The following is a 26696-nucleotide window of genomic DNA, read 5'->3' on the forward strand; positions in this document are numbered from 1 at the left end:
TTGATAAAACTTTTAAACTATATTGTGAAACAAATTAAGAAAAATAATTAATAAAATCACCTTAAAAATGGAATGGAGTTCAGTCAAGTTCTACTGAAAATACAAAATATTATATGAAATTAAGTTTCCATCCATTTTATTCCATCTGTTTTGTCTGAGAAGACAAAAAAAAATAAGACCCTTAAAAGAAAACTGGAGTGAAGATATTTCTATATATTTTTATTTTATTCTATTAGTATTATCTCTGGAAAATTGATGAATCTTTCCCGAGTTGCTTTATAGGGCCCGACGGGCCTACAGAGCGACTCACAGAAAGGAGCAAAAAAGACGATTTTTTCCCGCCCGCTTTACAAATTTGCAAAGCGGGCCACTGCACCCCTCCTTTTTGTGCGTCCGCCTGCCATGGCCGCCGCGCCTCATAGCCGTCACCTCGCCCCGCCGCCGCGCCTCACGACTGTCGTCTCGCCTCTCAGCCATAGCCGCCTCGCCCTCGCCAACAGTCGATGCAGCGACTGTTGGCAATGGCGAGGTGGCCATGGTTGAGAGGCGACGGCCATGAGGCACGGCGATGAGAAGAGACGACGGAGACGCATAGAGCAGGGGGATCCATGGGAGGGAGAAGAAGAAAGTAAGTGTAGGGACAAAATTGACTTTTTGCCCTCTTTTAAGTAAGCCCGTCGGTAAGCCGTCGGGCTTTCTAACATTTCTCATCTTTCCCATTCCGTCCCCTCCCAAACGCAGTGCTATGTGGGCGACTTGGTGCTTCACTCAGTAATCGCATTTTCTCTTCCTAATTGCAATTTTCTCTCTTTATATTTTCGATTTGCAGCAGCGCCCATCAAATCGCGTCTACAGGTTGAGGCTTCTTCCGAGTGATTTTATGACGCAGAACGGTAATTCAATCGGAAGCCAATTCGAGAGACCCTGATCTCGCCTTACACCACTTCGATTTTGCCGCGAACAAAGGTACGCTCGCTTGCTGTCTTGTTCTCTGTCGCGAACTGGGATTGCTCGCCAGCTAGCTCAGATTGGGGCAACATTGTATGAGAATATATTACCCATTTTCGGGGACAAGGGGCGGAACGACCTCTCGATCTACTTACTGCAGCCCAGGAATAACAACGTCGTCTAGGCGTTTCCAATTGCTCCGATCTCCCCTACGCCTAGGACGTTGTCTGGGCCAAGAGCCATAGTTAATTGCTGTTTTCATTTGGTTGGTTTTTTCTCGTTGTTGATACCGGCAAGACCCAGCCAGATAATGTCTGCTGGTTGGTAGTGAGAGGACTCGTAGTACCTGCATGTATTTTTGCTTGGCGAATTAGGCTGTCTATCGGATCTGTCCTAGCTTTGTGCCAATTCATTGCTTCCTCGTGGTTTCTGCCTTCGCGGATAATCCTAAAAAGAAAGTTGATGCCTTAATGCTTTTAGCTATTGGATTTATGAGCCGTTCGTTTGCTATGTGGATGAATTTATTAACGAGTTTTTGCCTCTGCATATGGAGAACGATTACCTATTCAAACTTGTTTTTTTTTTTTTATCTTAATTTTTTTGGAAATAGTATACCGTGTGATGCCATAGTTCAATTCCGACAGATTTGACAATTTAGCCTTTGGCCTTCTCGATTGGTGATTGTTGCTCTTATGTTCAGCTGAATTCGTACATTTTTCTAATCTTTCTCTCTTTCCTCCTTCTGCCTCATTAATGTTTGTAGATACAGGCAGAACTGTTAAGTATTGGAGTGGTCAAACAAGATGTCTGAAGTTGCAACAACCAAAGTGGTAAACCCTTTTCACCTTTCTAGTGTATCCTTTGATTTCATACATCAATGTAGGCAGCACATTTGCAAATGTCATTGTATAAGCTCTTTTCTCAACCTGCTGCTCTCCGTTTTTTAACGTGCATGTTTCCCGACATGTGTTCTGTAGGATCAATCATATGGTGGGACAGATGATACCCAGAAATTGGTATTTGAGTTGGGTGCTTTTGTTGGGGATTTGACTGTTGAGGAGGATGGAAATGGGTAAGGATCTTTCCTCCACAAATCTGTAGTGTGTTAGTTCATCACATCCTAGCTAGGATACATGGTTGCAGTTCTAAGTGATGGTATTTACTCTATTGTCTAGGCACAACACACTGGATGAGAGTTTCATCTGCCTGCTGCTATGATACAGTGAAGATAGTTTAGAATCTTACCTTTATAGACATTTAAATGAATCTCATAGGACTCCTAAGTGTCTAATGATCTGGAACATGGTACAGTATCATGTGTCCCTATTGTCTTGGCTTTAGGAAGAGGTATTTGAAATTTCTAGATACTACTAATTAGTTTAGCAGACCTAAAATAATTAGAATTATTTATTTTAGTCATCTAGCCTTTTCATCAGCTAAACTAATTAGAATAACTTATATTAATCATCTAGCCTTTTAAAAATGATGACAGGATATGGGAAATTGAAAGTCTAGAAGAAAGTTAGGTCACTGTAGCAGTCTTTTTATGAAATTACTATGTGATCCTTTAGATTGATTTATTAGGAGATCAAAATTTGTAACAAGAACCTGTGCTTCAAGATATTGGATATTTTTATTGAAACATTGAATCTTGCCAAGCTAGTTTTTCTTTTTTCCTGATTTTTTGTCATCCTAGTTTGTGCAATTTAAAATTGACGAGTTTCTAACTGTTTATACCTTATAGCTTTCCTCTTTCTTGGGGTTTGGTACCAGAATGGACGTTAGATTGTAACTCTAATTCTTAAAACCTCCCCTGTAGTTTTTGGAGGTTTACGTTTGGCAGGGCTTGAATCATGTGGTTGACTTGCAATATACCTGTACATGGTGTAGCATGTTAGCCTAAGATTGAGATACCTTGAAAGGTTTATCACTATTATGGTATCACATAATGCATTTGGGGTCCATCTGATTGGGCCATGGGAATCCTGGTGGACTTGAGCTTTTAGCCATTGCTTGGGTGTGTCCGTGTAATAACAGTATGGCTAGTGTCTTAACTTTTTGTTATTTTTGTTTTGGGATAATTACGATGACCTCCCCTGAGGTTTAGTGAAATTACATGTGGATACCTGTGTTTTTGAAAATGACAGGTACGTCCCCTGCTGTTAAGAAACCGAATAAGAAGACTTTTTGCCTGTCTCTCTCCTCTCTCTAAATATATTTTCTACATTACAAAAAATATAATAAATATAAATATTTAAAAATAAAAAATATGGCAGTATCCTGGTGGTGGATTGTCACTGCCGGAACTTTTTTTGTTCTTGTTTTATATTTTCATATATTGTATGTAATATTTGCCTGGAAAATATATTTAGATATTATTTTAAGTTTATATATAAATATTAGAAAACATTTTTATAATAAAAGTATATTCTGTAATTTAAAATATATTTTGTATAATTATAATATTTTTCTATAATTAGAATATATATTGATAGTTATAATATATTCTTGTAACTTAAAAATATTTTTGTCAAATAAATTTTACATATATATATTTAGTTTAGAGAGAGAAAGTGGGAGGAGTGAGAGGGAAAGGAGATAGTATAGGTTAGTTTGGAGGGTATTTTGGGTATTTTTAAAAGTTTAACTGATGTTTTCTAATAGTAAGGCGGAAAGTGCAATGGCTTCAATAAAGTTAGGGTAGATTGCTGTAATTTCTGAACACACGGGGTTCTGTATGTAATTTCTGTGAGATTCAAAGATCAGAAAAGAGAGAGAAATATTAAAAGTACCTCGATCAAGTTCTCATTAATCACTTAATGATAAAACAGAAGGTAGCTGGTATTTATACCCAGCTATCAATACAAGAAGGCGGAACACTACTTAACATATAACAAACCAGCTTAGCAAACCATACAGCATTTAAACCGTAATCTAACAAAGTAAACAAGCAGCACAAGCCGCAGCAACACAAATACAAATACTATCTGTTGTTATATTCTCCAACATCTCCCCTCAGTTTAGACCTCCCAGTTATGATATTTTAGGCTTCAGCAACTGTGACTTTATTGGAGAAACATGAAGACCAATCTTGTTACACAGAAATCGTAAACAATCACGAGGCAAACCCTTGGTAAAAATATCAGCCACCTGATGCAAAGTAGGCACATATCTAATCTCAATAGCACCGCTTTCAACCTTTTCCCGAACAAAATGTACATCTATTTTAATGTGTTTAGTGCGTGAATGGAAAACATGATTTTCTGCAATGCTTTTGGCTGCCATATTATCACACCACAAAATAGGAGTGTGACATAGAGAATAACCCAATTCAGAAAATAATGATTGTAACCACAGTATCTCAGTAACACCCTGAGCCATAGCTCGGTATTCTGCTTCTCCCACAGACCGAACAACTACCGACTGCTTCCTAGAGCTCCAGGCTATCAAATTGGGGCCAAGAAATACACAAACTCCACTGGTAGACCGTCGTGTAACCTTACACCCAGCATGGTCAGCATTAGTGAACACAATCAAGGAGAGATCACCAGCCATAGGTCTAAACATTAGCCCCAAATCAATAGTTCCCTCAAGATATCTGAGAAGACGTTTGCAAACTAACCAATGTTGTACTTTAGGGGAAGATAGGAATTGACTTAGCCTATTCACCACAAAAGAGATATCAGGCCAAGTATAAGTTAAGTATTGAAGAGATCCAATTATAGTCCGATACAAAGAGGGATCTAAAAATAACTCTCCCTCATCAGTAAAATTAAACCCAGAGTTCAGAGGTATATCACATGGCATACAATCTTGCATAGAAGCCTTTCTCAAAAGATCCAAAGTATACTTTGATTGTGTAAGGTACATACCATCAGCATCTCTATATGCTTCAAAACCTAGGAAATAATTGACTGAACCTAAGGTTTTGAGAGCAAAATGATCATCGAAATCTTGAATACAAGCTCGTAAAGCACTAGGGTCAGAACCCGTGATAAGTATGTCATCAACATACACCAAAAGAAAGAGCACTGCTGTACCAGTGCGTTTAACAAAGAGAGATGTATTAGAAATTGATCTGGAAAAACCCCAACCTTGTAATGTAGATCGTAATTTTGTGTACCAAGCTCTTGGAGCTTGTTTAAGGCCATACAACATTTTCTTTAGCTTACACACATAAGATGGAAACGTAGAATCAACAAACCCAGCTGGCTAAGACATGTAAACATCTTCCATAAGCTCCCTATTCAAAAAGGCATTATTAATATCCACTTGTTGAATAGCCCAACTAAAATGGACTGCCAAAGAAAACAAAACTCTAATAGTAGGAGCCTTAATCACTGGACTAAACGTTTCAGTGTAATCTATTCAAGGTGTTTGAAGAAATCCTTTAGCAACCAAACATGCCTTATGTTTAAGGATAGACTCATCAGCCTTGTATTTAACTCGAAATACCCATTTACAACCAATTAAATTCATATCTTGAGAGAAATGAACCAATTCCCAAGTGTTATTGCGTTGAAGAGCAAAAAACTCTTCCTTCATGGCCTGAGTCCAATTAGGATCTAAGATTGCTTCATCAACTGAGCTAGGTTCTAGGTTACTTATTAGAGCATGAGGTGATGAAAGAAGCTGTTTAGATTTAGATCTAGTGATCATAGGATGTATAGAGGGTGCAGGAATAGAATTGGGTCGAGAGATAGATGGATGAATAGCAACACATGGTTGCAGGTTTGGAGCAGAGGCAGACGGATGAGTAGTGACACAGGGTTGCAGGTTTGGAGAAGTACCACAATTATCAGAGGAAGGTGATGATAAGGAAGACAATGAAGGCTGAGTTACTGGAGATGAAGGTGTTGAGAGTTGTGCTACTTGAGGAACCTTAGAATGAAAAGAAGGAAGAGAATGGAAAACATCTGTAGAATGACATTTGGGAGAAGACTGAACAGAATTGGAGGTCAAGGAAGCAAACAATAGTGGATAAGGAAACTCGGTAGGGTTTTGAATTGAACATGTCTAGAAACATAAACTCTACCCGAAGGATGTAGACATTTGTAGCCTGCATGAACTGAATTGTATCCAATAAAGACACTTAGTTGAGTGCAAATCAAACTTATGTCGATTATAAGGTCTTAGGTAAAGGAAGCATGAACAACCAAAAGGTTGAAGGTGCAAATAGTTAGGCTCTTTATGAAGAAGTAATTCAAATGGAGACTTGAGTTGCAAAGAGACTAAAGGTAACAAATTAATGGTATAAACAATCACTTGAAAAGCTTCTACCCAAAACTTAAGGGGCATATGTGAGTGAGATAAAAGGGTAAGCCCCATTTTAGCAACATGTCTATATTTTCTTTCAGCAACACCATTCTGTTGGTGTGTATATGGACATGTAAATCTAGATTGTATACCACACGATTGTAGATAGGGCAACAAGGCTTTAAACTCCCCACCATTGCTAGTTTGAAGGCTTTTAAGTTTGAAGTTATATTGCAACTTAGCTAATTTATGAAAGGCAATGAAAGTGGAACGAACATCAGACTTGACTTTCAAAGGATACAACCAGGAATATCGAGAATAAGCATCAACAAGAATGAGATAATATCTGAACCCTTCAGTGGAAACAAGGGGTGTTGGACCCCATACATCAACATAAACCAACTCTAAAGGATGTGTTGCTGTTATTGGACAACGAGAAAAAGGTAATTGATGTAGCTTACCAAGTTTACATGAATCACAAAAGGTTAAATTTGAGTTTGAACAAGAAACTCGTATTTTATTCAAAGCACATTTCAAAACATGAAAAACAGGGTGCCCTAATCTAGCATGCCACTGCTGTACAATATTGTGTAAATTAGTTTGAGCTACATGACTAGACAACTGATCAGGAACAAACTGATTCAGTTGTTTACATTTATTGGAAGAAGAAGAGCTTGTAACACCAACACTTGAAGATGTGGACGTGTTTGATGAAACAGCTGGCTGAGACAAAACAGAATCAAAAGCTGATGTCAATTGATATAAGCCATCCTTAAGAATTCCTCGAAGTAGCACTAGCCTTGAGTCCTTATCCTTAATTACACATGAAGTAGAGTTAAACTCAACAACAACATTATTGTCTTTGGTTAATTGGGAAACACTAAGTAAGCTTTTGTTCATGTGTGGAACATGTATGACATTAGGTAGGTTAAGAACAGAAATAGGCGTAGTATAAGTGTATAGATTGTTGTAACCAACATGAGATATAGGTAATTTCTTACCATCACCAATAGTTAGTCAACAAACCATAGAGCATCTCCACGAGAAGAAGAAGGTAAGGCTTGAGTTTCAAAGGTTTGTCCATAAGGTGACATAGAACCTATCTCCGCCATGTAAGCCTCATTAGATTCATTAGGATTAGCAATAAAAGCTTGATAATCTGGCTGTAGTTGATTGTTAGACTGAAATTGATTACTAGCCCTGCCACCATTCTGATTAAGGAGATACTCTCTGAAAATTCCTGTCAAATCGATGATAACACCTGTTAACTAAGTGGCCAGGTTTGCTACAAAGCTGGCAATATACACGCGCCTTCCTCCAGATTGGCCACCATGACCACGACTACCTCTACTCATATAACCACCCCCTCGAGAACCAAAACTGCCTCTACTATTGACGCAGCGTGTAGCGCGAGTGTGAAGAAAACACACCAAAATAAACACTTGAAAGAGCAAACTTCAATGGCCGAAGCTTGGCTTTCAAGAAGACGCAAAAACAATACTGTTTTGCTAAGAAAACCCAAATAGGTTGCTGAAATTTGATTGATTAAAACTTGATTACAAACTCTAGATTCTAGGCATATTTATAGTATTTGGCTAATCCAAATCCATCTAATATTTGGAAAACGAAATCCAATTAGAATTCTAATAGAAATAAATCCTAAATAAAATTTAACTAGAATCCTAATAAAAATAAAACTCTAATCAAACATGAAGTAGAATCCTAAATCAAGTAGAAACATGAAATAGAATCCTAAATCACGTAGAAATATAAAGTAGAATCCTAAATCAAGTAGAATTCTAAAACTTAAGAAGTATTAAAATAACATTATGACACTACTATTTTGGTGATACTATTCCGGTTTTAGTTGGGTCGGCCTTGGGCCGAGTCTTGATTGGTGACCGCATCATTCACCTTCACTTGAGAAAAATTCGACCTCGAATTTTGATCCTGTTTGGACAAATCCACATCCGATAAGTACGAAGAGAGATTAGCCACTTTGAATGTTTAGAAATACCCATATGATTAGGCAAATCCACAACATAAGCATTGTCATTGGTCTTCTTTGGAATCTTGTAAGGACCATACTTCTTTGGCTTGAACTTGTTATGCTTTCCTGTTGGAATTCGTTCCTTCTTCAAAAGGATCATAACTTCATCTCCAATCTCAAATACCTTGTGCTTCCTATGCTTGTCAGCTGTTGCCTTATATTTCTTATTTGTGCAACTTTTGCTTGACATCTTCTTAAACCACTTGAACTTTTCTGCTAAGAGAACATGAGCAAAGACATTCCTCCCCTTCTTAGCCATATCAACATTGGCATGGGTCCAATCATCGCCATCTTTGTTGCCTTCTGCCTCCATTGCATTATTACTGTTAGATTGAGGACGTTGAACCTTCCATCTTGAGCGCTTCTCTAATCTAGTAGATCTTATTGCCTTCGATTCAACCATGCCAGATCTTGAATAAACTGTGGAAGGATTTGCTACCATGACCTCCATCTCCTTTACAGTAGCAAGTCGATCAGAGGAAACACCACCGTCATTGGGTTGCGAAGCAATGCTTGAGCCATCGGGACTGGAAAATACCCCAGTATGAGTCAATAACCTTGGATTTTCTATCATGTTAGCAACATAAATCAGACCTGAGTTTGCAAACGTTGAGGTTGCTGGGACAACATAATCTTCAAAATCAAGCTCCACTTTAGAAGCTTTGGTTTGATTCTTTTCCACTATGGGTAACAAAGTATAACGCATACCTTCTTTCTCAAGCTGATATGTGTTCTTCCTACCCGAGTGCGTAGTATCCACATCAAATTGCCAAGGCCTCCCAAATAAAATATGGCAAGCATCCATATCAACAATATCACAATAGACTTCGTCGGAGTACTTACCAATAGAGAAAGGCACTCTGCAACGTTCATCCACATGTATGCCACAAACTTCTTTGATCCATCCAATCATGTAAGGGCTTGGATGTTTTTCAGGAGTTAACTGCATCTTTGCCACCACATCTCTTCCTATGATGTTCTCTTGACTTCCACTATCAATAATCAACTCAAAGATTTTTCTTTTCACCGTACACCTCGTGCGAAAAAGCTTATGCCGTTGAGTAGTATCTTCATTCTTTTGAGATAGCATTAACTTCCTCACTACACAGGTATATTGCTCATGTCCATAATCTTCTTTGTCATCCTCCCCATCAGGCCCGCAATATACTTCCTCTTCAGCAACATCTTCCTCTTCCTTTTCTACAATGTTAACTCGAATGTTTCCCCCTGTTGTAGCCTTATTAGGGTTGACTGTATGGGGTGGATTGGAGGGTTGCGCTCCTTGAACCGACTTGCCTTTATCAAAAGCTGGTTGTTTATTTTCATTCCCACTATACCGACAATAGTTGTCATTACGAGATCTCTCACTCAACATTAACTCTGCCTTTAAAGCTAAGTTCCTTGCTTCTTGCACACTCAGAACCATCTGAACCCCAATTTTATCACGAATAGCAAGCTTCAATCCATTCAAGTAACGAGCTGCTTGTTGATTGTCACTTTCTGACAATTGGTTTCTCTCCGCCAATCGCAGAAACTCAGAGGTATATTCATTCACACTCTTCATTCCCTGTGCACATCTTTGATAAGCTTCAAACATATATTGTTCATAGTCAGGGGGCAAAAACCTACCTCTTAACAGCTGCTTCATTCGTCTCCATGTCTGAACTGGTTGTCGGCCTTCCCTCAATCTTGTTTCTCTTAATCGCTCCCACCAAACAGATGCACCGCCCTTCAATCTGTAAGCCACTAACTTTACTTGTTGTTCATCTGGGATCTCCATGTATTCGAAAAAACGGTCAACCTCAGTGATCCAATCCAGGAACCCCTCAATATCAAGATCTCCACTAAAGGTGGGAATATCAACTTTTAGTTTATGCTCATCATTGCCCCAGTGGTTGTGCTGATGCGCATTCCTCCTAACCCCTCTACCACCAGGGTTAGCTATTGCTCGACTAAAATCATCCTCTTCATCGCTATCTTCAATCACTGGTCTTCTAGAATTAACAAGGACATGATTAATGGGTGGTCTTCCCGCTCCGGCTTAATTCACCCCATTATTCAGGTTCCTGTCATCATCAACTCATAGTAAGGTGCCCAATTGGTTTCTATGTTGCTCCAATCGTTGCTGGATAGTACGAGTTACTTCCCGCTGTTCTTCGATTGCTCTCCAAACTGCGAACAACCCCTGATCACCGTCACGAGGCTGGTTGCTACCGTTACCTTCAAGATTGGCCATCTGATTGGTTGATTAACCGCTCTGATACCACCTGACGCAGCGTGTAGCGCGAGTGTGAAGAAAACACACCAAAATAAACACTTGAAAGAGCAAACTTCAATGGCCGAAGCTTGGCTTTCAAGAAGACGCAAAAACAATACTGTTTTGCTAAGAAAACCCAAATAGGTTGCTGAAATTTGATTGATTAAAACTTGATTACAAACTCTAGATTCTAGGCATATTTGTAGTATTTGGCTAATCCAAATCCATCTAATATTTGGAAAACAAAATCCAATTAGAATTCTAATAGAAATAAATCCTAAATAAAATTTAACTAGAATCCTAATAAAAATAAAACTCTAATCAAACATGAAGTAGAATCCTAAATCAAGTAGAAACATGAAATAGAATCCTAAATCACGTAGAAATATAAAGTAGAATCCTAAATCAAGTAGAATTCTAAAACTTAAGAAGTATTAAAATAACATTATGACACTACTATTTTGGTGATACTATTCCGGTTTTAGTTGGGTCGGCCTTGGGCCGAGTCTTGATTGGTGACCGCATAGAATTCTAAAACTTAAGAAGTATTAAAATAACATTATGACACTACTATTTTGGTGATACTATTCCGGTTTTAGTTGGGTCGGCCTTGGGTCGAGTCTTGATTGGTGACCGCATCAACTATTAGCTAATCTATCACTGACTCTTGATCCATATGAGGTAACATTTACATTCATTGAACTAGGCAGATCAAAATTGACAAAAGAAAGAACCGATTGATTCTTAACTGCTAGTCGTTGCTCATGCATAAGCAAAAGATATTGCACCTTCTCAATGTTAATTTCATCAATTTGATAAGTGATCAAGCTAACGATAGTTTCATAGTCATGATCCAATCCATTCAATATAGTTAACAGTAGAGCTAACAATAGATCTTTGTCTCGTAGGGGTTCACTAATAGCAGCCAAAGCATGTCCAATAGTTTTTATTTTCAGAATGTAGTTGTTAACAGAAAGAGAATCTTTCTTTACTAACCTCAACTGTTGTTTCAATTGGAAAGATTTTGCCATTGTTTGCTGAGAATACAAATTCTCAAGCGAAATCCATACCTCTGATGAAGACTCGCAGTGAATCACCTGAGTGAGTACTTCCTGTTCCATTGTTGAAAACAACCAACCAAGAAGGAGCTGGTTAGATCTAATCCAGTTCATGTAGGCGGGATTAGGAACCAAGGCATCTGGATCTTTTGCATTTGAATTCGACTCATGATTCGAATTCGACTCAGGATTTGATAGATATTTAGGAGGAGGAGGATGCTTATTAAGAAATTGCGCAAGATCGTATGCCCTAACTGTGGCAAGGATTTGTGCCTTGCAAGATAGGTAATTACTTGTACCTAACTTGATCGGACTGTAATTGAGTGCTTTAGCAACCGAGGAGAATTCAAGTTGCGAATCAGAAAGAGATCGTTTAGAAGATCTAGAGAAAGATGAAGCACTACAGTTTGGATCGGATGCCATGACATGGCTCTAATGCCATGTGAGATTTGAAGATCAGAAAAGAGAGAAATATTAAAAGTACCTCGATCAAGTTCTCATTAATCACTTAATGATAAAACAGAAAGTAGCTGGTGTTTATACCCAGCTATCAATACAAGAAGGCGGGACACTACTTAACATATAACAAACCAGCTTAGCAAACTATACAGCAATTAAACCGTAATCTAACAAAGTAAACAAGCAGCACAAGCCGCAGCAACACAAATACAAATACTATCTGTTGCTATATTCTCCAACAATTTCACTAAACCTCAGGGGAGGTCAATGTAATTATATCATTGTTTTTGGTGTTTATGATGTGCAACAGGCATGTGTCTTTATGGTTTGCACATGTCTTAAGATGTGAGGCAGTTCTGAATATAATATTTTGAGGAAAGTAGTTTGAAGAAATTTATGAATACATAATTTTTTACAGTGAGGAATAATGTTTATGCAATCATTACCATGGATTTGATAGTATCACATAGAGTTGGATTTGTGGTAATTTTTTCAATATTTTTATATTGTCATTTTCACAGCTTGAATGTTATCCTAGTGGTTCTTCTTCAATGTCTCTAGTACTTTCTGGTTACTTATTCATAAGCATGCTAATAAAGAATATAAAAAATTACCTTCTTCCATATCTATGCTATGTCCATATACTTGATTTTTTATTTTTTCAAATCACTATATCTGTTTTTGTTTTGTACAAAAACAACACTCACTAAATGTGGAGCCTTGTCCACCGGCGATGGCGTCCTTTTACTATATCCATTTTTGTATTTGTACCCATGTAAGTGCTTCTTAGCATGAGAACCCATGATTGGAACAAACTAAACTATGACTTTATGGTACTTTGGTTTGGTTCTCTAGAAGTTATCTTTGCTTTTGGGTTAGAGTTTCAAGAACTGATTGTGTTTGATTTTTCTCTTGCCTAGAATCAACCCTCCTGAATCAACTCATTGAGAAATGAAACATCTAGCATGTGAAAAATTCTAAAATTTTGTGAAGTTGCTCCAAATACATGCTTTCTTAGTGTTATAATATATATATATATATATATATATAATGTTGGGAAAGCATACTTTTTTGGTTCAAGTTTGCTTCCCCTGTTTTGAATTTATGCTTGCTTGTGCTATATCATATCTCCCTACCTAGTGGGATTAAGGCTTGTGATTGTTGTTGTTGTTTTATATTATGACTAGCTGCACATTCTTTTATTGGCACAACCATTGCTTACTACATTTTGGGTCCCTTTGTTTACTATCAATTTCACATTTCCATCTTGAGTTGGCATTTTGTTGTGTTGTTGCAGTGATGATATATCACTTGAAGGACTAGAGCAAGAGCTAGAAGAATGTAAAAGTGATGATGTAAGAAAACTATAACTTTATTCACTCACTGATGCATAATTGTCCGCTTCAGGTTTCTGCTGCTTGCACTTATATGTAATTGTATAGTCACTGGGTTTGTTTTCTCCTAGTCAGATGAGTTCTAATATTTTTGTTGCTCTTAATGAGGTACTGATTTATTTATAGCTACATATTCAATGGTTTGTTTTCCCCCATTCAGATGAATCCTAGTATTTTTATTTTTCTTAATAAAGTACTGATCTTATTTGGGAATCCTTATGCTGTGTATTATTTGGTTAACAATTCAAGAATTTCAAGTTTTAGATTTTTGTTGGCGGTTACTACTAATGAGAGGCTATCCTACCTGTAAGGTAGGAAATGTGCAGTAACATGAAATCTATAAATAGTGTTGAAATAAGAGGAACACAGGAATAAAGGAACAGAAGGGAGATAAGTACATTCATGTAATGAGAATAGCCATTGTCAGTGGCTGATTCCTTTTTTGGTGGTGGAAGTAGTCAGGAGAAGTATAGTGACCCTACCTGTATTGTTTTGTTGGTGTAGAATTGTTTTGATGAATTGAAACTATATCTAGTTAATTGTTCATTTTTATATAGATGCTAAAATGAAATGCATGGCAGCATTTATCAACTTAAGTTATGGCCCTCAAAAGTCAATGCTAAGCTGATCCAATGTAGTGCCGATGTTCTTCAATTGGTTTTATAGCAGTGGTGGCATGTATGCAAACTCTCTCCTTATATATACACATGCATGTGTGTTTATATAATGCCAATGACTTCTATTATTAGGATTAGCATTTTGCTTTTATTTCTTCTACAAAAATTTGCCGTTTTGAAGATCTGGTTTATTCCTTTTCCATTAAGATCTCAAATATTTGTTGTAAAGGTTGTTGCAAACATACTGTCTAAAGGTACAAAGTTGAGGGAGTACACTAAGGGTGTCGAGAACAATTTAAGGCAAGTTGAGCTGGACTCTATTCAGGTTGGTGAACAGATTGCAGACTTTATATTGGGAGCTATAGTTTTCCCTTTTACTATAATTACCAGCGTGTGCTTGTAAAATTTATTGTATATCATCTTCAGTCTTACAATTAGCGTCCTCTTTTTCCATAACAGGATTACATAAAGGAAAGTGATAACCTTGTCTCACTTCATGATCAGATTCGTGACTGTGATAGCATTCTGTCACAAATGGAAACCCTACTAGGTGGATTTCAGGTATCCTAAGACATATTCAATTACATAGAATGCATCTTTATTATTCCTTTTGATGGTAGGTATGCAGTATGAATGGTAGGATTGCATGTCCCAATTGAATTATCAATCTATATGCTGAAAATGGGATGGAGCTGGAAGCAATTACTATCTTGCTTTGGCTCACTGATTGTGTGATATACATGTAATAGTTTTGCTTGATCTCTTGGCCTTCCTTGCTGCAATTTTCTCTACCCTTTTAGATCCATAATTGATTGTTATTTAATTAGAATATTATCTGTCAATTAAATTTGTTGACAACTTGACAGAGAGAAAAATATTGATAAATTAGTGCTATATGTGCATGGGGTCAGGGAAAGTCTCAACTGCCTACTTTGAAACAGAAGGGGTGATACCTACATTCAGTGATTTCTTTGCTCCAATGTTTCTTATGTGAACTTGAGGAGAGAAAAGAAAAGAAAATCTCTGATGGTGATGGAAGAATGGTTGCTTTTTTATGCATCTTAACCCTTGCTCACAAAGAGGTTGTTTCCAAAAGTTGAACCTGTGACCTTCTAGAAGGGGAAGGCTGTGTAAGAATATGACAGTTCCTCAGCCCTTGCAAAGTGGGGAGCCTCGTGCACTAAGGACACCTTTTTTGGTAGTTACTTGAATGACCTCCCATGAGAAATCTTTAGTGACTAACATGTTGCTCATATACATTTTAGTTCACTTTCACAAGCATGCTATGCCTAGAACTAAGTGTACATGGGCTTACTGGTCCTATAATTCTAGTTTTTTCTACTGCAAGGAAAAGTTAGGATTGGATGGAGAATAAATATCACTTCTTCTGTTTCTAATGCATGTTTTTTCTTCTAATTTCACACTCCCTCCTGTGATAGTCCGCTTTTTTGGGGGTAAATTATGGAGAATTATACTACCCTTTTTTATGCTCTCTCTCTCCCCCCCGTTGGGGGGGGGGGGGGGGGGATTCTTGCTTGCTTACTTTCATTATCTTCAGACCTTGTGTCATCAAAATAATTAATCTCCTTAAGGAATTGTCCTAGGCTGAGATTGGCTCTATAAGTTCGGACATAAAAGTTCTTCAGGAGAAGTCAATGGACATGGGATTGAGGCTGAAAAATCGTAAGGTAACCTTTTTTACATAACCTCCACATGTTATTTCAGAAACGGTATTAGTAGTTAGGACTCTTTCTATGAAGCCAACTTGAATTGGCTATTCTTTTGTTTGTTTGTTTGTTGTCCTTGTATGTTTTGGTTTATATATGTATTCTTATTTTCTTGTTATCTAATTCATTTTGTAGACTGATGAGTGAGAAATGGAAATTGTATTATGCTGAATTTGTAAAAAAAATTTAAAAGATAAGGAAAATCTTTCCAAACAGCAGTCATGTATGCCCTGTAAAAGATGTTGTTAACTGCATCTTACTAAAAAAAAAATGTTGTTAACTTAATGAAGTGGAATAATTTATTTCCCTAGTACAATCTATTTTTTCATGGGTCAATAATAAAACTATTATTACTTTTTATCTGTCATATAGTACATGACATATTTTAGTCATGCATTTTCAGGATGAGAAGTCCTCCTTGGATTGCAACCAATATCAGTTCACTGAATCTGGGCTCTTTATATGTTGCTAAGCTGCAAATAGTTGAATCGTTGATGCCATAGAAGTGAATTCTACAATAGGATGGCTTATATTTCTGGGATTTATTACTGTGATGATTATTTTATAAATTGCTGCTTTTGATTAGACCTTATGACCCTTCCCTTGCATACTTATTGGAGGCTCTGAAAAAGATATGGAACCTAAGTAGTGAGAATATTGCAAGATATTGGCATCAGACATGTTTGCTCAAGGATGTGTTGGCATTGTCATGCTCACATCTGACACGTTTGCTTTTCTAGATTTATGGTTGTTTTGGCCTTGTCATGCATGCATATTTTTTGCGCCATTATTTTTTCCTTTTTACTTTTCTTTTCTTTTTTTTTTAATCTGTTTCCTTTTCCAGTTTAATGATCTCACCGGCCTTGATCCACATCACCATTGTCTTATTGATCAATTCAAAGGCTGGCACATGTTTGCCTATTATTCCATTGGATTGGTTGTAGATTGTAGAGGGAAATTCCTATGAACTCTCAGGAGTTCCTTTGAATTGTTAGTTGTAACACCCTGCCTCGTCGGACGTGCCACTATAAGGGATTTACCAGGATTTTCTTTCTCTCCATACATAAAATCAACACCCACGGTGTAACAAAAGAAAAATCTTCACGTGCTCACAAAAATCCCAGAATCCCAGCCATGCCTATCTAACTATCAAGATCAATAAATCCAAGCTAAATAAAGCATATCATTACGCAGCAAAAATAATAAAACTTAATACCATAGATAACCACAATCGTTTATACAAATTGTCTCCAAATCAAATAAAGACTACATGACTTCAAAAATGTAAACTACGACTGTCATGCTCGTACTCCATCAGCTCTAACTGACCATATCCTTGCCTTTGCCGCAACCCTCATCTAGAACGTTTGAATGTTCTAGGGGATAATCTAGATTAGATGCTGAATCATCTAAGTGATGGCATAAAAACAGCTTACAGAATGCATGTACGTTCATGAGCATAACATATACAGACTATGACAACATGCAACACATCTAACTTAAGAAATCTCCTTGGCATACTCAATCTCCTGTTGAAAATTCATTCCACACACCGTTGGGATTGACCTTACTAGGACATACTTAATCCTCAGGTGCCCATCCACGTCACCCGATTGCCGGGATTAACCTTGTCTCATTCTCAAGAAGACCCCACCCCGTCCCACCAAATATCATAACGATGACATGATTTCAGATATAACAATGTCATGAAAATCTCACATGCCATGCATTTTATAAACATAACTAGTTGATGCAATATTCAAGAAATCCGATATGCACAACATGCTAATGAATCAAGAGTAATTCTGGCAAAACATTTATACAAAACCAAATTAAGCTTTTGGGATAGAACCACTCACCTTATCTTAGCCTCTCAGGCTTTCTCGATATGCGTGTCTTGCCTCAAAATGTGCGTCTGAATAAATTCCTGGCTTTGGCATGCTCCTCTAGCCTCAAATTAATCCTCAGAATTTTTGGGGATTTTTTTGAAGCCTTTTTCCTAATTTTTCCAATTTTTCTTCCCATTTTCTCATTTTTCCTCCATTTTCCTTTTTCTTTCTTTTCTTTTTCTTTTTTCCTTCTTTCTTTCTTCTTGCTCCCCTGCTCTTCCCGTGTGCGAACCAGCTTCTTGGCCAGCCCTCTGTGTGTGCCAGCCGCCAGTTGCTATCGCCATTGCCGGCCACCACCGGCCTTTTCCGACCCCGTCGGTCGCCGCCCCACGTTCTAGCAGCCATCATCGCGGTTGCTCCGATCGCCATGGATGCTGCCCAGCCGCAGCAAGCTCACAGCTATGGCCGCGGCTTGCTGTTGCGGCTTGCTCTGACTGCCTCCGGCCACTTTCTCAGTTGCCATCTATATCTCTCGATCTCCTTCAACCTCCCTGCTTCCTCTCCATCTTCACTTCCCCTCCTCATTCCACTCAATCTCTCTCTCTCTCTATTTATAGCCTTCGCACCGCCAGTAGCCTTTAGCAAGCTTGGCCACCACTCCAAGCAATTCGGCCATGAAGCTTCTTGACAGCTTCCACTAGCACACACGCACACGTGTATGTACATATATATATGTATATCTATATATTACACTATTAATATAAAGAAATTACACATTAACCCCCCTAAATTTCCTCTTAATTTCACTTGAGAAAATCTCTAATAACAATCACATCCTCAAACCTCAAATTAATTTGCAATACGATACCGAAAATGCAAAATTAATAACTCCATGACGATAAGAACGATTTTGCCCCAGAGTCCTCACCGGTCTATTGTTTCTTCCCAAAACCACCTCAGGGTTGATCCTTATAAAAAATCGAAACCCTCTCAGGGTTCCGTTGATTTCTCGGAGATTTCCTATGACAATTCGATAATTTAGGCTGAATCGAAGCTGTACAAAAAACTGTCTCTGATTTGACTTCTTTCAATGTCATAAATCACGTTTTGATATGCTTGATGACTTCATACCCTTTCTTTTAGACATCTAAGTCCCGAGGCATTCCCTGTCGCTGATTTGGCGACTTATTTTGCTATCACAGCCATTTTTTAGTATCCCAGACTCATTCAAACAATGTAGCAACCAAACAAAACATGGGATATTATATTCATCCACAACGTACTTTTTGCCTTCAGAGATACTTATGTTTTGGGGCATTCCCTTTAATTGATTCGGTTGTTTATAACTCTAAGAAATTATACTTAAACCCCAAAACTTCTAATAATTTCATTTTCGCCTCCGGATAAATTACTTTTGAGTCCTTTGAAAATTTTCGGGTATTACATCAGTGATGGGGCCGTCCCTGCAATCTCTTCCTGAAACCAAAAGGTTAGGAGAGGCTCTGTTCCCTGAATCAGCTTCCTGTTTTACAAAAATTGTAAAGCGGATGACTCTCTCTTACTGCTTTTTCCTCGCCCTCTTTCTACTGTTAAAAATGCTCATTTTCGTACCATTAAAAAGTTCTTTAATGTCCAATATGTTTCTGGGTGGTGAAAATTTGTTGGAACTATTACCTTGATGGTTTTGGTTATTCTTCATACATGACATGAAAAGACTCTACTTTCAGCAACTAAATATCAGGTGGACATGTTCCACTTGCTGTTTCTTGATGTGATGCTTGGGATTAGGGGGTAGAAAAGACAGCAGATGCCTTCTCATCTTTCTCATATTTGAATGACCTTTGATCACCATGTAAATCATTCAAGTGTAGTTCTAGATGAATTGTATTTTTCACTCACTTTGCTGAAAAAGAAGTTATGTTTCTCCTGTTTTCCGTCAGAAAGAATTTAGCATATCCTTTTTGTTGTCGAGTTGTAGGAAAAACACTATAAAGAGGCTTGGAGTTACAAAAGCTTTACTACCCAGTTATTTTTTTATTATTTATCGATTAATTTAATTCTCATATGTGTTTTTTATTTTTGTTGGCTTCTTTAACCTATTTTTAAACCCCATCTACCAGTAAGGGATAATGTGTTAGTTTAACAACCTTCTTTTTACTATTCCCATTGTCTTATCTTTCCCTTTTTATCCTACCATCAGAAAAGCCACCCCTCTATATTCTTTACTTATTTTCTAATGTAATAATTTGTCAGATTGATCCCTGTTTGACAGGTGGCCGAATCTAAACTAGCAAAATTTGTTGAAGACATTATTGTCCCACCAAGGATGATTGACATAATTGTTGATGGAGAGGTACTTTTGATTTTTAGGTATATGTTTACTGTTTCCTTTAACAAGAGTTCATATTGTTGAAGTTGCAGCCTCTTTTACTAATGTATCTTGGACATCTTTCCCCATTGTTTTCTTTACATTGAAATTAGACAATGGTATGACTCACCCCTTAATAAGCTATAGCATGGTGACACTGATGGCATAGAGGATGTTTTGCTTTGTGCTCTGTTCATTCTACCTCAAATAAAATTCTTTGCATTGCATGCATAGTTCAAACCTCATCTTTTGTAAAGGAAGTTCTCAACTAGCGTTGATATAGTAGCTTGACTACCTTCTTTTAACCAAGAAGTAGTAACTTGTTTGCTTAGCAACCTTTTTTGTACCTGTACATGTTAATATGTTATTTTCACAACACGTGCTGTTGTTGATGCAACAATTACAACAACAAACCTTAATCCCATTATGTGGAGTTGGCTATGCAAATTTTGGACCTCCACCCATCTCTATCCATGGCCATATCCTTTTTAAGGCCATTATATCTATGTGGTTTTATTTATATTTTGAAAAAAGAGGTCATATCTTATGCGGTAAAATGTTTCCTATCAATTTTGTTTTTTTTTTTTTTTGCATTAAAAAATTTTGCATCAATGGAGATTTGTGTTCAATAACAAGGGGACAACACAGAAGCAAGAAGAAACACATTAAAAAGTTTCTTTTGTTAGGAAAAAGAAAAAGGACAGATTGCAGAATGTTTGTTTTCAGTTGTTCCTATTCTTAAATCTATTTCTTTTAAGACCTTGCCTTTTATCTTAGGGATGTCCAAGCATTCCTCCTTCTCAACTGTTTTCACATTGTATGTGTCAGCCACTGGTGGACTACATGTTCATCAGTCTAATTACCACAAATTCATCTCTTAGGCATTTTGCTAGATTAAGTAATTTATGTTCAGAGTAAAAATAATAATATAAAAGATAAAGTTAATCCTGTCTACCAACTTAAGTCTTTAGATGGAATGGTGGTTAACAATTAACCTAGTATTAGAGCAGGGAAAAGACATGAGTTCAAACTTCATTGCTAATCCAATATTTAAATTGTTGCACTTGTTTGGTGGAGTCATGCAGTGAAACCTGACAACACATGAGGGGGCATGCTGAGAGTAAAAAAATAATAGTATAAAAGATAAAGTTAATCCTCTGTCTACCAACTTAAGCTTTTAAATGGAATGGTGGTTAGCAATTGAACAATTTATGTCATTGTTTATGGTTCCATTAGTTGTGGTTGGCCTTTTGTGCTTATTGAAAAATTGTGGGTGGCCCCTTTGCCGCATCTTTAATCCTCTTGTTTGCTAGATAGAAGCATATACGGAAATTTTCTTTTTCAGCTTAAGCATGGAAGTCTTAGGGGCTGTTTAGTTGTAGAAAACAGCCCCAGTTTTCCAGAAAATTTCTCCACAGAAAATGGAAAATAAGGAAATTTGTTCAAATACAAAAAATTCCAAATAGAAAATGGAGATTTGGGAAAACATGGTTTTCCAAAATTGAACCGAACTTGGAGAACTCCTACAACGACTTCTCCAAAAATTTTCCCAAAGCATCTCTATCTCCTTCTCTAACATAAATTACACAAAAGACATGAATTACACAAAAGAAATTAAAACATCTTTCCTTTGTTTGAACATATGTTCCAATTTTTTAGATTGAAAATAAGTTTTCTGTATTTCTAATTTTCTATGGAAATGAAACTAGAGATTTTATAGAAAATTGGAGATAGAAAACTAGAAATCATTTTCCACTAACACAGCCCCTTATGTTCTCTAATGTGTTCTCTCTCATCCTATGCTCCTTATTTGCCCCTCCCCCGTCCTATGCCTCTGTTTCTCTAAGTATGCATGCATGTGCTACACATATATATGTGGACATATTTCTTTGTTTATCTTCATTAGATATGCCTATATACTGTAGTTAATCAAAAGGTATGCGTTTAATGATTTGGTTATTGAATATGGAATTATTGTGCCTGTAGTTTCATTCCCTACTAACCTCTCTGCTATGGAGTTCATTTCAGGTTAATGATGAATATATGAGAACTCTTGAGATTCTGAGTAAGAAGCTGAAATTTGTTGAAATAGATCCTACAGTTAAAACTTCAAAAGCTCTCAAAGATGTTCAACCTGAGCTAGAGAGACTCCAGCAGAAAGCAGTCTCAAAGGTTATTGTTTAAATTAAGAAAAAGGAAGTGCCTTTGTTTATTGTTGGTTATTTCCAAATTTGTGCTACTTATATGTTCCATCATTCCATCATGGAAGTCATATTTCTTGTTAGGCATTAAAAAAAGAAAAAACTGTTGTTGAGATCAGAGAAAAATCTGATTTTGAATTTTAGGGATATCATGAAAAAAAATGAAACAACTGTTATTCAAAATTTCCCCCTGAAATAGAAATGACATTTTAAAATTCAGAGTTAACTTCTTGTTGCTCCTAATTTATGTTCTTGGCAAGTTTGGCTAACCAATTGAATTAGTAATAAGCTGGATGTGACTATTGAAACAATTAGAAAGTCATTCTAAATTTGCAAACATGGTAAAAGTTTAGTATTTTTTTGGTAATTTAGGTGGCAAGTCATTGGCCACCTCATTATCCATTTCAGCTTGACGCATCATCGTTTAATGGCAAAAATTGACAGGGGTCAGAAGTTGGTCTATTATTGAAATGCTTTAATAAGTTGGGTATGGCCATTAAAAAAATTAAAAGTCATTCTAAATTTGAAAACTCGATAAAAATTCATTATTTTTTGTGGTAATTTATCCAAAATTTTATAATCCAACTATACCTTATACCAATTTTCATTTAATCTTTCCTAGGGTGCTTGATGATATTATCTGAACCATATCTAATGAAATTCTATTTCAGATACCTTCTCTGAAATGATTATTAAATATTAATTTCTTATTAGCATGTCATGTGCCCTCATTTTCCCTAGTGTCCTTATTTCAGGTGTTTGAGTTCATTGTTCAGAAGCTTTATGCATTGAGAAAGCCTAAAACAAATATCCAGATCCTTCAACAGAGTGTTCTTCTAAAATACAAGTAAGCTGCACCTTTGTGTTTATAATGGCTGCCATATCACTTAATGTCCTAGTTTTGAAATTTTTGGGTTTTACCTGATTAAATTTTACATCCTTCCAAATGGTTGAAGGGATAGATAATTGGGTTGTTTGTGATAAAGAAGCTCAAAAGGAGAGACAAATTTGAGAGGAGAAACTAGTAAAAGGTTAATTGTATAAGCAGCTGTTGGAAAAGCTTCCACCTAGAATTTTAAAGGCATATGATGAGCTAACAGTGTAAGATCCATTTCAACAATATGCCCATGCTTCCTCTCAGCAACCCCATTTTGCTGATGAGTATGAGGACTAGTCAAACAAGGTTGAATGCCATGACATTTAAGATATGGCAAGAAGGCTTGAAATATCCCTCCATTATCAGATTGTAGAGCCCTTATTTTAGAGTGATATTGTAATTCAGCAAATTTGTGAAAGGCAATGAAAGTAGAAAGAGCATCAGACTTTAGTTTCAATAGATATAGCCATGTATACCTGGTATAAGCGTCTACAAAGATGATATAGTATCTATAGCCTTCCGTAGATGAATTAGGAGCTGGACACCAAAGATCTGAATAAACTAATTCTTAAAGGTTTTTTCTTGGCTGTAATTTCCCAATTAGAAAAGGGAAGCTGATGCAGTTCACCAAGTTTGCATGGTTCACAAAAAGAAAGAGAAGAATTGGAACAAGGAATATGAATTTTATTCAAGATCATTTGCAGTACATAAAAAGAAGGATGTCCCAATTTGGCATGCCACTAATCAGACAATTTTATTTGTTACTCTGCTTTTACTCAGAGACTAGGCATGACAAGATAGGGATTGCAAAACTGACATTTTAAACTTGGTAGATTTATAGCGTTCAGATAAATGAGACAAAAAAGCTGAAGCAAATACAAAACTGGATGCAGGTATCAATTGATAAAGACCATCTTTAAGTAGACCTTGGAGTAGTATAATTCTTTGTGCCCCCGTCCCTAATTAAACAGGAATCAGAATGAAATTTAGCTATCATATTATTGTCTTTTGTAAGCTGAGAAACACTTGAGGTTTTTCATCATGTGAGGAACATGAAGCACATAAGATAAAGAAACAATAGAAACAGGTTTGGTTTGAGTATACAGTTGATCAAGGCCAACATTTGAAATATTGTTTCTTACCATTGCCAACTGCAACTTTGTCAAAGCCTTGGTAAGGAGAGTGAAGAGTAAGGTTACGAAGATTGGAGGTAATGTGGTTTGTTGCTCCAGAGTCAGCAATCCAAGATGGATCACTGAAAGTTGCTGAAGAAGTAAATTGATTATCCAAAAAATTGTTATGGTGAGAACCTTGAATAGAACCAGTCTCACTTAGAAATACTTCACTAGGATCACTAGGAGCTACAAGATAAGCTTTTGAATTAGACTGAGATGATCCTTCTATGCCAGAATTGACTGGGAAAACATTGAAAATTTCTGTCAAACCTATGGTATCATTTGTCAGCAAAATGGCCTGTTCTCCCACACAATTGACAATATATTTTTCTGGTGTTAGATCTACCTTGACCTCTACCTCCTCTGTTAGAAAAACCTTCTCTACTGTTAGTAGGACCACTGTCATTCTTTGACCAGTGAGATGCAACATTTGCATTCTTTATGCATCCAAAATTTAGGGCAGAAGATGAAGAAGAATTCTGAACAGATAACCTTTGAGGAAGTACTGAATCTTCACTAGGTTAATATCATCCATTTGATAGGTAACTAGACTAACAACAGTTTTATAATCACTATCACTATCCAGGCCAATAAAAGATCCTTATTTCTGTTTGGTTCACCAATTGCAGCAAGAGTATGTCCTATTGTTTTAATCTTCAAGATATTGTCATTCACAGATAGAGAGTCTTTCTTGATAGATCTTAATTGTTGTTTTAACTGAAAAGATTTGGCAATAGTTTGGTGATAATATAAGTTCTCAAGAAATAACTTTCCTGCTGAGGATTTACAATGAATCACCTGTTAGGCCCCCGGTTTTGCATACTTACTCTAGGCGTCACAAGCAGCTGAAGGGAGTTGGAAGTACAGCTGGAGGAAGCCTCGACCAGCATGTGCGCGAGGGATAGGATAGACATTTGGCTGGTTTGTGTAACAAACCAGCAGACACGCCTGCATAACCAAATACGGTTATGCAGGAGAGAGAGGAGAATAACAACATATAAAAGAGGTAGGAGGAGAGGTAGAGGGTGTGAAGAATTTGGAGTAATTGTAGGAGAGTTCTGGGCCTCTCGAATGCCCAGTTGCTTCTGTACTTACCTTTAATTTCTGTAATTCCAATCCTGAAGTGCAATTCAATCCATTTCATCCATTGGAGATCCTTCCTATCGGTTGGATTCCAACATTTTGGTATCAGAGCATCTTCGATCATCATGGTAAACTTAACCGAGAGAGTGGGGGACCTGGAGGGGAAGGTTGACACGATGAGGGGAGAGGTTCAAACCATAAATCGGAACGTAGCTGAGATGCTGGAGCAGTTCGCTATCATGCGCACAAGGTGGGACAAACAGGAACGGGAGCGGAAGGCTAAGGCTCATGGGAACGACTGGCCACCGGATTTGACCCCAGATTCCGAAGTGACACCAGGAGCGGGTATGAGTCACAGAATGGAAGGAAACATGAACGCTGCATGGCGACCGGAGGGGAGAGGTAGGCGGCTGGAAATGCCTACCTTCGAAGGAGACAATCCAGACGACTGGATTTTCAGGGCGGAAAGATACTTCACGGTCAACCAGCTGTTGGAGGACGAGAAGATCGAGTCAGCCGCTTTGTGTTTCGAGGCAGGGGCCCTCCCTTGGTTCCAGTGGGAGTCGAGGCGCAGGGGGATCCGCAGCTGGGAAGGGCTCAAGCAAGGAATTCTTAACCGATTCCGCCCTACTCAAGAAGGGTCGCTAGAAGAGAGGTTCCTAGCTCTGCGACAAGAAGGTACGGTTAAGGAGTATAGGCTGGTGTTTGAGACGTTGGCGGTACCAGTGTCGGGCGTCTCTGAGGCGTTTTTGGAAGGACATTTCATCAACAGTCTTAAGCCTGAAATTAAGGCTGAGATCAGGGTACTTCAACCCAGGGGATTGGATCGGGTCATGCTAATGGCGCAATGTATTGAGGATAAAAATGCAGCCATCCTAACCTGCAGTAAAGGGTTCGGGCCAGTGGGAAGTAAATTTCCCACCTACTCTACTTCCAACACTGTTAGAATCTCTCCCACTCAATCCCGAAGCCCGACTTCTTATTCGAGAGTCTCGAATCAGGCGAGCAGTAAGCTACCAGTGGCCGAGAGTGGTAGTAATGCTTCCTTTAAACGACTCAGCGAGGCTGAGTGGAAAGCCAAGAGGGAGAAGGGATTGTGTTTCCGTTGTGATGAGAAGTACTCGATTGGTCACAGATGCAAGAACAAGGAACTGCACGTTATGATGATTTATGATGACGATAAAGAGCGGGAAGGATCCGAACGGGGAACCACGGAAGTGAGGGAAGAAGAGGAAGGAGAGGATGTACGCCAAGGCAGCGAAATCATTGAACTCTCCATGAATTCGGTGGTTGGATTAACAACACCGCAGACCATGAAGCTACAAGGTGTCATAGAAGGGCAACCAGTGGTAGTTCTGATTGACGGGGGGGCGACGCACAACTTCATAGCGACAGAG

At 37.7% G+C, this 26696-nt stretch overlaps 1 protein-coding gene across 2 annotated transcripts in view; it reads left to right on the forward strand.

The window, feature by feature from the left end:
* Nucleotides 1-711: 711 nt before the first annotated feature.
* Nucleotides 712-26696, forward strand: part of LOC127807247 (vacuolar protein sorting-associated protein 52 A) — a 53372-nt gene continuing 27387 nt past the window's right edge. Inside the window, exons 1-10 of one of the 2 annotated variants that reach the window (XM_052344942.1) lie at nucleotides 712-966; nucleotides 1712-1778; nucleotides 1926-2020; nucleotides 13326-13383; nucleotides 14269-14364; nucleotides 14499-14600; nucleotides 15644-15727; nucleotides 19868-19948; nucleotides 21992-22135; nucleotides 22920-23011. In XM_052344942.1, coding sequence (XP_052200902.1) covers nucleotides 1752-1778; nucleotides 1926-2020; nucleotides 13326-13383; nucleotides 14269-14364; nucleotides 14499-14600; nucleotides 15644-15727; nucleotides 19868-19948; nucleotides 21992-22135; nucleotides 22920-23011 — 779 coding nt within the window. In that variant the 5' untranslated portion in view covers nucleotides 712-966; nucleotides 1712-1751. Of the gene's footprint in view, nucleotides 967-1711; nucleotides 1779-1925; nucleotides 2021-13325; nucleotides 13384-14268; nucleotides 14365-14498; nucleotides 14601-15643; nucleotides 15728-19867; nucleotides 19949-21991; nucleotides 22136-22919; nucleotides 23012-26696 lie in introns of those variants that run through there. The other variant, XM_052344943.1, reaches the window with a different exon arrangement.

Source organism: Diospyros lotus, chromosome 8 (genome assembly GCF_014633365.1).
Source record: "Diospyros lotus cultivar Yz01 chromosome 8, ASM1463336v1, whole genome shotgun sequence".
NCBI classification, from domain to species: Eukaryota; Viridiplantae; Streptophyta; class Magnoliopsida; order Ericales; family Ebenaceae; genus Diospyros; species Diospyros lotus.